General features: G+C 42.9%; 1 protein-coding gene across 2 annotated transcripts in view; it reads right to left on the bottom strand.

Moving 5' to 3' along the window:
- Positions 1-13,269, bottom strand: part of SLAIN2 (SLAIN motif family member 2) — a 1,031,976-nt gene extending 1,018,707 nt beyond the window's left edge. For both annotated transcript variants that reach the window (XM_044055724.1, XM_044055725.1), the window contains exon 1: positions 12,611-13,269. In XM_044055724.1, the coding sequence (XP_043911659.1) occupies positions 12,611-13,056 (446 nt within the window). In that variant the 5' untranslated portion in view covers positions 13,057-13,269. The remainder of the gene's footprint in view (positions 1-12,610) is intronic.
- Positions 13,270-13,814: the final 545 nt, after the last annotated feature.

Here is a 13,814-nt window from a genome sequence, read left to right as displayed (position 1 = left end):
CCAGGTTCAGTGGTTATACAACTGAAATTTTAAACTAAAATTTGTGACCTGCCCTTCTATAAATTTCACCAAATGGGCTAACTGTATACAGTCTCAAGGAATTCCTCCCTGATCATGGCAACACTTCAGCTTTACACGGAAGCCTATTAAGGATCACTAAGGCAGCATCAGATAGGCCTACCTCAGTTTTGAACCTTAATTACAAATTACTTACAGCGATTATAGCTTCGAGCTTAGTAGGCAGCATGCATATGTTAACACACTCAGATCGGAAGGGATTTGTTTCTGGGAAAAACTACAGGTGATATCTACTTAAAATATTTCCAATACTCGAGGGTGCAGAGATCCCTTTGCTGCTTGCCAGTCTGGATGCAAAAAACTTATGATATAATTTGTTTTCTTTGTTTGTCGTTCAGGTTCTGCAAAGTATGGCCTCTCTTCAAATTAACTGACCTGTTGTGTGACATAGTGGTGTGTTGAATGTTTCTTATATCCAGAAAACTTCCCATAAATGTACAGAGAATAGATGCAATTAGTGTACATTATGCACCCTAGCGTGAGATTTTGCAGCAATATCAATTTCAGGGTAAGAAATCTCCTAGTAAATATTTAGGGTTATCCGCTGTGAATTCTATTCAGGAGTCAAGAAGAGTAAACAAGGAATCAAGTTCAGGAGTTAGAAAACTGCTGCAACAATGACAGAATATCCAAGCAGTAATATAGTGTGTACTTGACCTTGATACAACAGTTGACGGGCTCCCACATTCCAAGAAGACAAAATTAATCAACATACTACTTTACTTTATATGGAATAGAGAAAAAAAGATTAGAGTTTCATATTCAGATACAGTATTTTTTTCATAAGTTCATAGGTGGGTACTAGGCTAATGGGCCTGGAGCCTTTGCCAGCCTAGCTCATAGGATTACGCTGGCATCATGCCACCTCACCATAGTTCCCAGTGCTTCTGTCGAGCAGAGCCACTGGAGTGATCCCCGGGGTGAATTTTCTATTTCCCATCCACTCATCAAGATTTCTCTTGAAGAGAGCCAGTGAGGCGTTCCACTTCACATGTATGGGAAGTCTATTCCATAGCATGGGCAGTCTCTGGGTTATGAACCTGTCCCTCCAGCTTGTTCTGTTGATTGTGGTGATGAAGTTGAGGTCTCTGGAGCATGTAGTGCTGAGGGATTGGGATTTCTTTAGATGTCACACTTCTAACAGAGCTGAGTCAGACATGGCTTTGCAAGTCAAGCAGAGATTGCCTCTAAGAAGGCGATATGAGACCAAGAATAGTTGGGAATTTTTTTTGAGTCTGTCCATATAGAACAAGTGTTTAAGGCCTAGGATCCTCTTTGTGAGGTACTATTGTGGCCTTCCAGTTGTTGCCAGTGTCTAGTGAGGTACATGCCAAATGGGGCATTATACTCCATGATTGGCCTAATGAGGCAAGAGTAGAGAGACAAGGACCTCTTTCTTCCTGGATGCAAAACCCTTAGTAATGAGATGTGCCACACAGAACGACTTTCTGACCACAGTGGCAATGTGGTGGTCAAAAGAGAGGTTGCTGTCAACCTGTGTTCCCAGATCTCGTGACGCCTTCTGTGTTCAGTGGACTACCATCGATGTGGTAATTCATGGGAACCTGTTTTTTTCCCCAAAGGGGATGATGACAAATTTTTTGGCATGGAGCTTAAGGCCATGGTTTTGACACCAGTCTTAGTCTTTGGTCGCAGTGAGGCCTTTTTGTAGGATGTCAACATCACTTGGGGAGTTAATTATGGCTCCCAACTTGCAATAGTCTGCAAACTTTGTCAGCCAGAGTCCATTAGTGTTGGCCTGGACTTCAGAGAAGTAGATACAAAACAGGAGAGGACCCAGGACCAAACCCTGTGGGACTCCACTCGTGACTGGTCGGCAGTCTGACTTGGTAGTCAGCTACTTTCACACTGTGGATTCTGTGAGCCAGTTTGCAACCCAGCTAGTGATATAGGGGTTGATGCCTAGCTTAGTGAGTTTTTCAATGATTCCTGAGTGGGGAATGGTATCAAAGGCCTTGGCCAGATCAAGGTAGGCTATATGAACCACCTTGCCTTCATCCACAGCTCTGGTGACCGACTCAAAGGTTGAGCAAACATGATCTACCCTTCACAGAACCAAACTGTGTGGGATCCTGAGTTTGGAGATTCCCTATATCCTTGTTTATTAAGTCCATGATGATGCGTTCCATAGCTTTGCATAGCAAACTTGTCAGGCTAACGGGGCGATAGTTCCCAGGGTCTGTAGTTGCCCCTCCTTTGTGGAGAGGGATGGCTGTAACAAGTGCACCATTCGGCAGGGATAAAACCTGAGACGAGGCTGTGATTCAACAGGGCACACAGGTGAGGTGCCAGTTCACTCTGCAGTTCATGTAGAACACAGCCAGGGATATTATCGGGTCCCACAGAAACTGTATTCTTGGCCTCGGACAGTGCTGTTTTAACCTGTGCATCAGTAATACTGGGTGATTGGCAATCTACTGGTATTGGGATTGATCCTTTGATGGGGGGAGGGGTAAGGTTGGCACTGAATCTGTCTGCCAGTATATCTGTTGGCTTGGTATAGGAGGTGCCATTTTGCAACAGCTCCAAGCAAATCTGGGTAATGCCGTGGAGATTTTTTACATAATTATAGAAGGCCTTGTAGTTGTCTTATCTCTGCAATTCTGCTTTTATACCTAGCTTTAGAGGATATGATGAGGGATCTCAACTTTTTGTCGAGGCTGATAAGGGAGTTTTCCAGTCTTGAGACTTCACCTTATTTCACATCAGTTTCCTCCTTTTGTTGTAATGTTTGTTTATGGCAGGGGACCACCAGATTGGCTTCCTTTTTTTGGAGGAGAGCTTCTTGGTTCTCTTGGGTATGGAGAGATGCATGCATTTCTGTACGTGTTCGTACAGGGCATTAGTGTATCATTTGGTGGTCATGCAGCTGTTCTCAATTGCATGGGTGCCATAAAATTAGCCACCTCTGTTTTTAGAAGCCCAAAGTTAGCTTTAGAGAAGTTTTTCATGGTGGTTACCTTTCCGGGGGGGGGGGGGGGGATTGCCAAGGTGATTAGTTTGTGGTTGGATCTAATCAGGGAGCAGCTGACTATTGGTATAGAGCAACGGTCACCCATGCTAGTAATGACCAGGTCAAGGATGTTGCTACCTCTAGTGGGGGCAAGAACGAGCTGGTCCAGGGCATTGGAATTAATGAATTCCAGGAAACATTGGGCAAGTGTATTGGTACAGGAGTAGTTTGCCCAGTTAATGGAGGGGTCTTTGAAGAAGTCACCCAGTATGACAGTGTTAGGTTAGACCCTAATATTCTCCAGGGTGCTTAGGAACATGGAGTAGGAGTCTTGAGTCATGGCTGGGGGCCTATAGCAGGCTACGACCTGAATCGCTGTCTTACCCAATATTAGCTGCACCAAGTATCTGTGATGATGTGTTATGTTGAGCTACCAGTCTGGAGGTGTGCACATCCTTTATGAATATGGAAACACCACCGCCTTTGGAGCTTCAATCCAAGTTCTGGGGCCGAAAGATGTGAAAGGAGTTATAGCCTGGCAGTGCAGGTGTGCTTTCTGCTGCCTTGAACCAGGTCTCTGTTACAGCACAAATGACGATGTTCTCCATTTTAAGGAGTGCTTCGAGCGAGTGCATTTTGAGATTAAGACTTCTTGTGTTGAGCAGCTTGACCCACAGATTGCATTTGTTTGCAGATGTTACTGTTGTGATTTGGTCTTTGGACCAGCACCTAAAAAAGGCACTATAGGGGTGGCAAGAGCATTGGTCAGTATCCAGAAGCCCAGCAGCGACAGATGCAGGCCATCTCTGACAAAGCATCAAGGTCTGTCAATCATGTCATCCCAGGCAGACAGATACTGGATCTCCTCAGAATGACACCAGAAACGTAGCCGATCATTTTCTGCTTGTACTGTAGTATCACTCTGGGTGAAGGTAGGAGGCTGCTCAGGGCTAGGGCCATACCCGCCTGGACTACATAATCCGGGAGGTCCTCCACATCTTTTTTTCATGTAGTCCAGGGAGGCGCTATCCAGGTCATTCACATCCACATGTACAATGACAGAGTCATATTTGTACCGGTTGTTGAGGAACTAGAGTGCGTGCGTTATGTGGCGGATTCTGGCACCTGACAGCCAGCTGATGGTTACTTTCTCCTTATTCAACCTAGTGAGTGGGACATCAGTGTGCTTCACTATCGAGTCACCTACGACTAGTGTGTTGGGCATGCCGTTCTGCCTTGAGGGCTTTGGTTGAGTGGCACACTGTTTAGGGGAGTTGTGTGTCACGTGATTAGTGTTGTGGTGGTCGTGTGTATTTCTGCCTTGAAGGACTCTGCTGTTTGGGTAGATTTTTATTGAGAGCCTCTGCGAAGGTGAGTGTGTGGTTTGTGTTTTTATGTGAAGGCAGTGCTGGTGTGTGTTTTGGAGGGATATGTGTTCCATGTGGTGTGGTGCAAGTTTTGACCTTTTCCTCTTGACCAGCTATTCCGGTCTTGGCTGGAGAGTGCATGGTTTCCAATTTGGATATACAAGTGCATCTCTCGCAAGTCTGAGTGTTGAGAGGTAAGAGGAGAGGGTTGTCAGTGTATGTGAGGCAGTTGCTACATTGCCTCAGGATGCCCAAGCTGACCAGGTTAATAGGAGAAAGCACAGGGAACTGACCTTTAGACATGCCTGGAGGAGTGGGCATTAATAATAAGTACTGGAGCCATTTCCTTGTAGAATGTTTAGTGCTAGTAGAACTTGTGTGTGCTACAATAACTGCTACAAGAAGTTTAGTATAGTGCTAAACTAATAAGCTAGTAAAAGTGCAGGAAAGAAGAGAACTAATCAGATCTAAGGGAAAAATTGAAGAGCAAACTTTTTGGCACTGCTCAGAATCTTACAAACAGCCCTGGATACAGCAAATCTGTATCTGGACGAAAGTGAAGAGAGAATTCAATATTCAAAAATATTCAAAAGCTAAAAAAAGTGGGCCATTGCTAAGTTCTCACTATACACAGTAGAATGAGCTGATGTAATGTGACGGGGGGGGGGGGGGGGGTTGTCCAGTATCACTTTATACCAGAGGCGGGCAACTCAAAGCCACCAAGACTTAAAAGCACCACAAGAACTAGGAGGGTGAGTGGGAAAAAAACAAACAGTCGTACAGATTACAGAGATATTAAATCAAAAAAGTGCAAAAGTTAATTGAGAATAAACACTTATCTTTTCCCAATATCACAGTAGGCAGTCTCTGCAGCTTAGAACAGCTACAGCAAACAGGTATATCTGACGTAAAACACGTATTAAAGGCAGAGGAACAGAAACCTATCCATTCAACAATAAAGTTTTGCAGGAATGCCCCTGGGCTAGATTAAACCGGCCCTGTTCACTCTCTCTCACTGAGAAACAGATATGCCTCTAGACAAAAAAATTCACTGCAAATAACAGCAACAGAAATTCAGCTCTCACACACAACAAAAAGCACAGTTACTAAATCCATAGATAAGGCCTTGTGCAGAAGGACAATTGAATGGAGGACTGCAACTTTCACCTCAAAGCCAGTTTGGAAGTTGCAGTTAAATAATGATTCTAGTGAGCTAAATAAGGTCATGTTTCATGCTACTTGGCAGCATCCTAAGATACTATCAAGATCCATCAAAATACAGTGATTTAGCAGGCATCCTGGGATATTATCAAGACCCATCAATAGTGTTTTTGGGCTTGGAGAGAGCACAGCAAACCTGTTCCCAGCGACACCTGGAAGAGTTATAGCTGGGATTATTTCTTCTATTCTACAGAGTCACACTTGTTCACTTTCTACACATTACTCTTCCATGCAACTGAACACAGTAAAAAGCAACCAGAACTCTTGTTAAATTACTGTACAACTATTGATAACATGTTTAAAGACTGATGCAACTTTTAATAAAATTCACATTAAGCAGGGGGACTGGGTTTGGAGCATGCCACAGTAATCTTATATTGTCCTGTCCGAGAACAATTTAAAATGGAAAACATCGCACATCAAAGTATAAGCCTGTCAAAGTAACAAGACTCTGCCCTTGGGCCAAATCTAGTTGAACATACAGTATCATACACCCACAGTACAACAGGTTCATAGGAGGTTACTAGGCTAATGGCCCTACAGCCCTTAAAAACCTAGCCCTATTTATATCCCAAGTTGCCCCAACTGTCGGTGGTTAGGTGAGCGACATTCACAGTGGTAAGGGTCTACAATAGTTAATACAGACTTCCTTTGTCCAGGAGGTAGATGGGCACCACCCCAGGAGTGAATGTGCAGTCACCAATTAATTGTTCTAGGTTGTGTTTTGAAGAGGGTCAGGAGGGCTCAGTTTCACATGAATTGGAAGTTTTTTCAGAGAAGTGGCAGTATCTAGGAGATGTATCCATTTCTCCACTACAAATGTGTAGCATTTCCATCAGGGCCAGGTTACAGACTGCTCTGTAATCCAGGGACAAGTCACCTCTTAGTAACCTGAGGAGCGCGATTATAATGGCAGGGCTTTCAGTGTTCTCACTTGTTTTGTGTACCCTGTAATTTCTTGGGGAGAAACTTTTTGTGGTCTCGCCAATTGCTGCAGCTGCCTGGTGAGGTACATGCATAAGGGGAGCACTGTACTCTATTGGTCTGATGAGGGCCTAGTATAGTGGAATTACAACATCCTTCAATCTAGATGAGATGCCTTTAGTTATAAGATGTACCACATAGAAAGATTTCCTTGCTACTGTAGATACTCGGTGGCCAAAGTTCAGATTGCTATCAACCAGAGTACCCAGATCACATGCCACTGTGGGGGGGGGTGCTGAATATAATATAATTATCAGGGATATCAGCTTCCCGAACAGGAATAATACTGCATTTTTTTGTATTTAGGTTTAATTCATGGCTTTGGCACCAATCATTTCTCTGTGTTAACCTCATCTGTAGTATATTAATATTATTGGGGGACTTGGTAATTGCTCCCAATCTGCAAACATCAGCAAACTTGGTCAGCCACAGGCCGTCCAAGTTTGCCTGGACTTCTGAGAAATAAATTCCAAACAGAAAGGGACCCAGCACAGAAGTCTGAGGTACGCCACTCATGATCATGACTTTTCTCTTGGTAGAGGTGAAGTCACCTACATTGACAGTGTGTGTCCCACTGGTGAACCAATTGCTACCCATCTGGTAATGTAGAGTCCCAATTGGGAAAGTTTCTCTATAATACCAAAGTGGGGGATTGTGTCAAATGCCTTGGCTGTGTTAGATAGGAAGTATGCACCATCCTTCCCTCGTCCACGGCCTTGGTGACTTTCTCAAAGAAATCAACCATGTTTAAAAAGGCATGATCTACCTTTAACAAATCCGAACTGCATTGGGTCTAGAGTTTGGAGGTTATGGATCTTATTAACAAAGACACAGGTAATGATTCTTTCCATGGCCTTGCAGATGAAGCTAGTCAAACTTAAGGGCCTATAATTCCCAGGGTCGGTTGATGGTTCGCCTTTGTGCAATGGGATTACTTCAGCTGCCATTCCACAGGAACATAGATGGTTCACAGGCAGTGGTTAAACAGGGATCCAAGTGGGTCTGCTAGGTCATGTTTTAAGTTGTTTAAAAGGCAACCTGGGATGTTGTCTGGTCTCATTCATGCCATGTTTTTGGCCTTGGAAAGAGCAGAGATGACCTGCTCTCGAGAGAATAGGCTGAGGAATGGTGGCAGGTATACTTTGGGGATGACTGGAGGGAACAGGGGAGTGAAGTTTTCACCAAATCTGTCAGCTAGCAGGTTGGCTATTACCTCTGGCTGAGTATGGGTGGTGCCATCCATAACCAGTTTAGCACATAGCTGGATACTCTAAGATTTCAGACATAGTTAAAGAATTCCATGCGATTATCCTTAGCTAGGAAGATAGTTTATGCTTCGTGATTAGCTTTAGAGGACTTGATAATATCTCCAATTTGTTTATTTAAGCTAGAGAAGGATTTCTTCCTCCGATGAGCCAATTCTCTGTTTTTGTACATTAGTTTTTTTCTCTTGTTGTATAGCCTATTTACACTAGGAGTTCACCACAATTGCTTTTTTTTCGGCAAGACCTGGTTTTAATCCAGTCAGGTACAGTGGATTCTATACAACTGCTTAAGTGGTTATACAAGACATTGGTGTATACCTGCCTAAGAGTCCAGGCTTTCAGACTTTTTATACCATCACTCAGGAGGAGGTAATTTGTCTTAGAAAAAATTCTTAAGCATTCTTGAATGGGTAACTGTAAATTCACCCCAGAAGTTCCACCTATGCCCCTCTTAGACAGGGGTGATGGGTGTTGATTGTTGGAATAAGGGTAAAACTTGGCTAGGCTTATAAGGGCCCTATGGTCATTAGCCTAGTACCTCCAATGAGCTTGATGGGGTATCTGGTCTTATAATTACATCTAATGACACTGATTTATGGTCCGATCTTACCAGGAAGAACATCACACAGTGGGGGTGGGGGGGCTGCAATGCTGTCCCATGTTAGCAAGTACTATGTCCAAGACATTTGAGCCTCTTGTGGGTGTGCTGCCTAGCTGTTCCAGAGCATTTGCACTGACAAAGTCAAAGAACCTCCGAGGCAACATGTCTGTGGTAATGTAGACTTCCCAGTCAATGGTAGGATAATTAAAATCACCCACGAATTAGATGTTGGGCTATATGGCAAGAGACTCCAGGTATGCGGTATGCTTTTCTTGTTTCATGGTTGGGGACCTACAGCTAGCTATGATGTAGTAGGGGACTTTCCTTATAGTTAACTGGACATGGAGTAGCTCATGAGAGTCATACTGTTTGACCAGTCTTGAGGTGTACTTAAACTTAATGAAGAAGGATATACCTCCTCCTTTGGTTCTTTCACGCTGTTTTGTGGCCTGAATGTATGGAAGGTGTTGTAGTCCTGCATGACTGGGGTGCTTTCAGCACGTTTGAACCATGTCTCAGTGACTGCACAGACGTCAGAATTTTCTAAATTAAGGAGTGCTTCCAGGGAGTGGTTTCTTGCTTGGAATCTTAACATCACGTAGCAGCACTTTGAGTTTATCAGAGAATTTTGATATGTTGGGAGGTTGGTTATTTTGACACTGCCTAAAAAAGGCACAACATGGGTGACTAATGCCTTTGTCAGTATCCGAAGGCCTAGAGGAGACAAGTGCAGACCATCTCCGGCAAAGCAGGGTGGCCTATCGACCATGTATTCCCAGGCTGACAGATATTGGGTCCCCTTGGACTGACACCAGAAACTAAGCCAATTGTTAAATGATTTTTGTTTGTACTGTGGCATCATCCCTGGAAAAGGCAGAATGCTATTTAAGGCTAGGCTTACACCTGCCTGTGACACAATCTGAGAGATCAAGTCATGCCTCTCTTCATACAGCCCAAGGAGTTGCATCTCAAATCACTCACCCCCGCATGGACTACGACGGAGGCATACCAGTACTTGTGGTCAACTGACTTCAGTGCTTTTTGTTACTTGACAGATCCTGGCATCTGACAGGTAAACTAACTGTAACCCAATCCTTAACCAGCCTGGTGAAAAGGAGCCTCCGTCTGTCGCACAATGGAGTCACTTATGACCAATCTTTAAGGTTTTGTGTTGTTGCACCTTATGGACTTATTTGTCGAGAAACTGGTTTGTGTGTTGTGGCTGTTTTTTTTTTTTGCATTGGGTGTGCAAGCTGTTGCCATTTGGGAGGCCTCTGATCTTTTGGTAAGTTACTAGTGAGCACCTCCACATATGTGGGTTTGCGTGCTCGGTCCTTATTTAGTGTGGGAAGTGTGTGCTCACACTGACAACCTGTTTGGCACTCAATGTGCCCTTAGGTGAGGGTCTTGTCTCCAATTTCGCAGTATAACTACATCTCACATAAAATATTTGTTTCAGAAGTAAATAGTTGTCAGTATACATGAGACAATTGCTACATTGTTTCAGAATGTCCATGTCTATCAGTTTGGTCAGAGAGATGATGGGAAACTGCCCATCCATGACAACAGGCTTTGTTTGTTTTATTAGGGAAGGGAATGGGTTAATTTGTCAGGACTGTGCTGGTAGCATCCTTTTTAGGTCAAGATTGATCAACAAGGCAATGCTACTCAGTGTGCAACTGAGTTCTCCCAGAGCAGCAAAAAAACTTGGAATATGCCAAAGACAATTTTAATTCTGTACAAATGATCGCACAACTCCATCCTATTAACGGAGCAAAAATGGAAACAAAAACTTTGTCACAAAGCACCTTAATCATCATCACAGAGATTTTTCTACCCCTACAATTACCTTTTACACAGCAAATACCTGCTCTACAGCCCAATTTGCATCTAAACTTACAATATTACTGCTCACTTTACAAATCCATAACTGTATTAAAAACATGACTGGCTGAAAGCTAAAACAAAATCAAATCTGTTGCTCATACTATTTTGTGTGTATAGCTTTTTATACACTTTAGTTCATAGCTCAGCTGTCCACCCCTCAGCAAGAAAAATGTCCATTGTTGTCAGGGTACACTTCTCACCAGTCAGCTTCCACCCTGGTCCTATCAGCATGAGGGGGAAAAAAAAAAAACATAACAAATTAAGTTTTAAAGTCCCTTTTAAAAAACTGACTTTGTAAATGTGTTGCACTTGCAAAACTACTGTCATATTAACCGGTTCTATTATGTACATTAGATGTCTGTACTAAAGTAAGATAGTGTGTCACCAAACATTCTTATTCCATAAGCCACTAAACACTTTAGCCAACCAACCAATGAACTGAAATGTAAATCAATTAAGCGACACTGCACCACAGCTTCGCTCTCTGGTCCTCCTCTGAAAATTGGTTGTGCCATGTTGGGCACTAGCTTAACAGTGAAAAAACAAAACAAAAGAATTCCCAATTCAAAATGTATACAGAATGGATTGTCAATAACAGACGCATTTTGTGAACATCTAAGCTGAAAAGGAAAGTTATTTATACAACACTATTTCTGGACTGCAAACAGTTCCTTATTTGTCAAAGAATGTTTGGACTTTAAGAAACCTTCTACACAAAGTGCATGCAGCAAACAATACTGCTTAAGAGCCACTAAAATGAACCTTAAGATGTAAGCACCTCATCTTCACAAGACAGATATAATACAGTGTTGTACAAATCACCTGCATGAAACATCAGGATGTTATCTCTATACAAAAAAAAAAAAAAAAAAAAAAAAAGATGACAAGACTCCGTGTGCCAGCTGTTCTCAAATGCCCCTAGCTATCCCTTGCATCTAGGGCTGTAGACACGAAAACACAGCAAAACAACTGCACAGTTATACAATTTATGTAATGTAGCATACCTCACAAAGAATGCATTTTTAAATACTAAGGCAAATATGCAGACTACTAAACATAAGACATAATGGCTTCCGTGCTGTTTTGATTAAGGATTGTTTGCAGCATAATTCAATTAGGTCAACAAATGTTTCCCCAAATCTGGCATTTAAAAAGTACACATAGTCCTGCAAACAGTCTATAAAATAAAATGTTACAACAAAAACTTTTCCTCCATGTGCTCCGGTTTCCTCCCACATCCCAAAGCCATGCTGTAGATGGATTGGACACTCTAAATTGGCCCAAGGTGCGAGTGTGTGCCTTCTGTAAAAGGTTGGGCGCCGGGCTGGCAACTCGACACTGTAAAACTCCACTGCCAATCATGAGCGGACAGGTGATCCCCTGTGGCAACCCCTAACTGGGAAAAGAAGATTGCATTACATCAATAAAAATAATTCTACCACATCTACTCACTACTCAGTAGTCACATCAGTTTTTACCTACCACTATTAACAGTGAACCAACAACAGCAGGTAGCTAAACTTTTCTCCCAACAGATTACAAAAAAAAATGTAAATAAAATGCAGATGAACTGCTAAACCACTTGTTCTTGGTAATAAAGTGGTGCAAATACAAAATAAATCAGGAGACAGTAACCACGTACACTGATTTAAGAACACACTACACGTATCATCATACTTCTTAATATTTTAGTCTTTAATTTTAGTCTAATTTTAAGACTTAAGAATGATAAAAATAAATGAATTAAAACTGTCTAAACTTAACCACCTGTGTACACAGACAATCACCCCAGATTCCAGTGTCCAGCATCAGAATAATTTGCAATGAACTCGGAAAGACCACTAGATGGGCGTAAACTAAAGAAAGAAAAACGTTCGAAGTCTCTGAAAATATTACAGACAGAAGATGACATCATTTACGAAAGCTGCCAAATGGCACAATCCTAGCAACAGGGAGGAGACAACGAAGCCAGACATATGTAGCATCATTTGGTCTCTATAATGGAAGTATGTAGACTCAGTGGGCCCGAGTCCTAGTAGCCCCCGTATGCCACCACTGCATGAGTTGATTGTGATATAAAATGAATGCCCAAACTGTGCCCCCTTACGTTTATGGGTATAAACATTTAAGTTTTTACTGAAAATCAACAATATCACACAACATCCATCTTCATTAAATCACAGCACGGAAAAAAGTTTCATCACTTGCATTCCCTAACTCAGCTTTCACTCACCAACTGTCGTCCTCTCCAAAACAGTCAGTGTCTTCTAAACTGAGAATCTCCAAGTCGTCCAGTACACTTTTTTCACTAAGTTCCTCGCCATCACTATCCTCAGCAATATCCTCTCCCGTACTGCTTATAGGTCCGTCCCCAACTCCAAACCTCCTGTAATCCACCTCTAGGGCGGCGGCAACAACAGGGGGACTAGCACTTCGGAAAGTCTCCAAACCAAGCATGCCCATTGACAGCCCCTGCAGTCCCGCTAACCCACGAGAGCCAGAGCTAATGCCATGGTGCCTCTGGCTATTAGGGCCCCCCGGGGACCCTGGAGCCCCTGATGACGTCACTAGAGTGGAGCGATTTCTCAGCTGTTCATTTTGCTTCTCGAGCTTTTTAACCAGTTCCTGCAGCTTCCGTACCTCCAAATCCGCGTTAATATTCGAGTTGATATCCTCCATCCTCTCTAAGAAAACACATTCGTTCACCCTATACCACCCGCGTCTTGTTTGACAGATACATAACAACTTAGGCAGTATGGGTACAGCTGTATCCAATAACAAACTATATTCACGGCAATCCCCACAACTCCAGCTGGCACCAGCATCCGGCAAACGCCATATTTGCTTCCCGTCAACCCTCCTCGTTACTTTGCTCAGAAGGCGTCATTGCGTTTCACACCGCCCCCCCCCCCCCCAAAAAAAAGAAATCTCCGTTTGCCAGTACGTAAGGCGCATGCTCTTCTGAACGTTAGGCATATTACAGCTGTTGTTAGACGTTGGCACCATCTGAAGGTTAGACGTTGAATGTCTGTGAAGTACTTTCCCAAGTTGGTAGTGTGTTGTTAGAATTCCACCATAGCTTTCACCCTTCCTTCTGTAGAATATACAGTATTTGCTAATGACTTCAACGGTTGAAGTTCAACTATTCATATTGACTCACAGTTTTGCGCTGTCCATTCCAAAACTGGTGATTTTTAAAATAAAATGCAGTGCACTATGCTCAAAAGACAACCTCAGTGCTTAGTTACTTTAGAAAATGCATGCTAACTCGCATCCTTTTTATTCTGTTAGCTTTCGTGTTAGTAACTGCCCCTGATTAGAGGGCATTGTTCCTGATTGTTTTTTTTTTTTTTTTTTGGGGGGGGGGGGGGTTGCATCTAATTCTGAAGTCTAAAAGGCTGAGAGCTGTTCTTTCAGCTGGGAAGCTCATACCATAG

This window comes from Protopterus annectens, chromosome 14.part0 (assembly GCF_019279795.1).
Source record: "Protopterus annectens isolate FY-2018-M chromosome 14.part0, PAN1.0, whole genome shotgun sequence".
NCBI lineage: Eukaryota > Metazoa > Chordata > Ceratodontiformes > Protopteridae > Protopterus > Protopterus annectens.
This window is presented reverse-complemented; position numbering and strand designations above follow the sequence as displayed.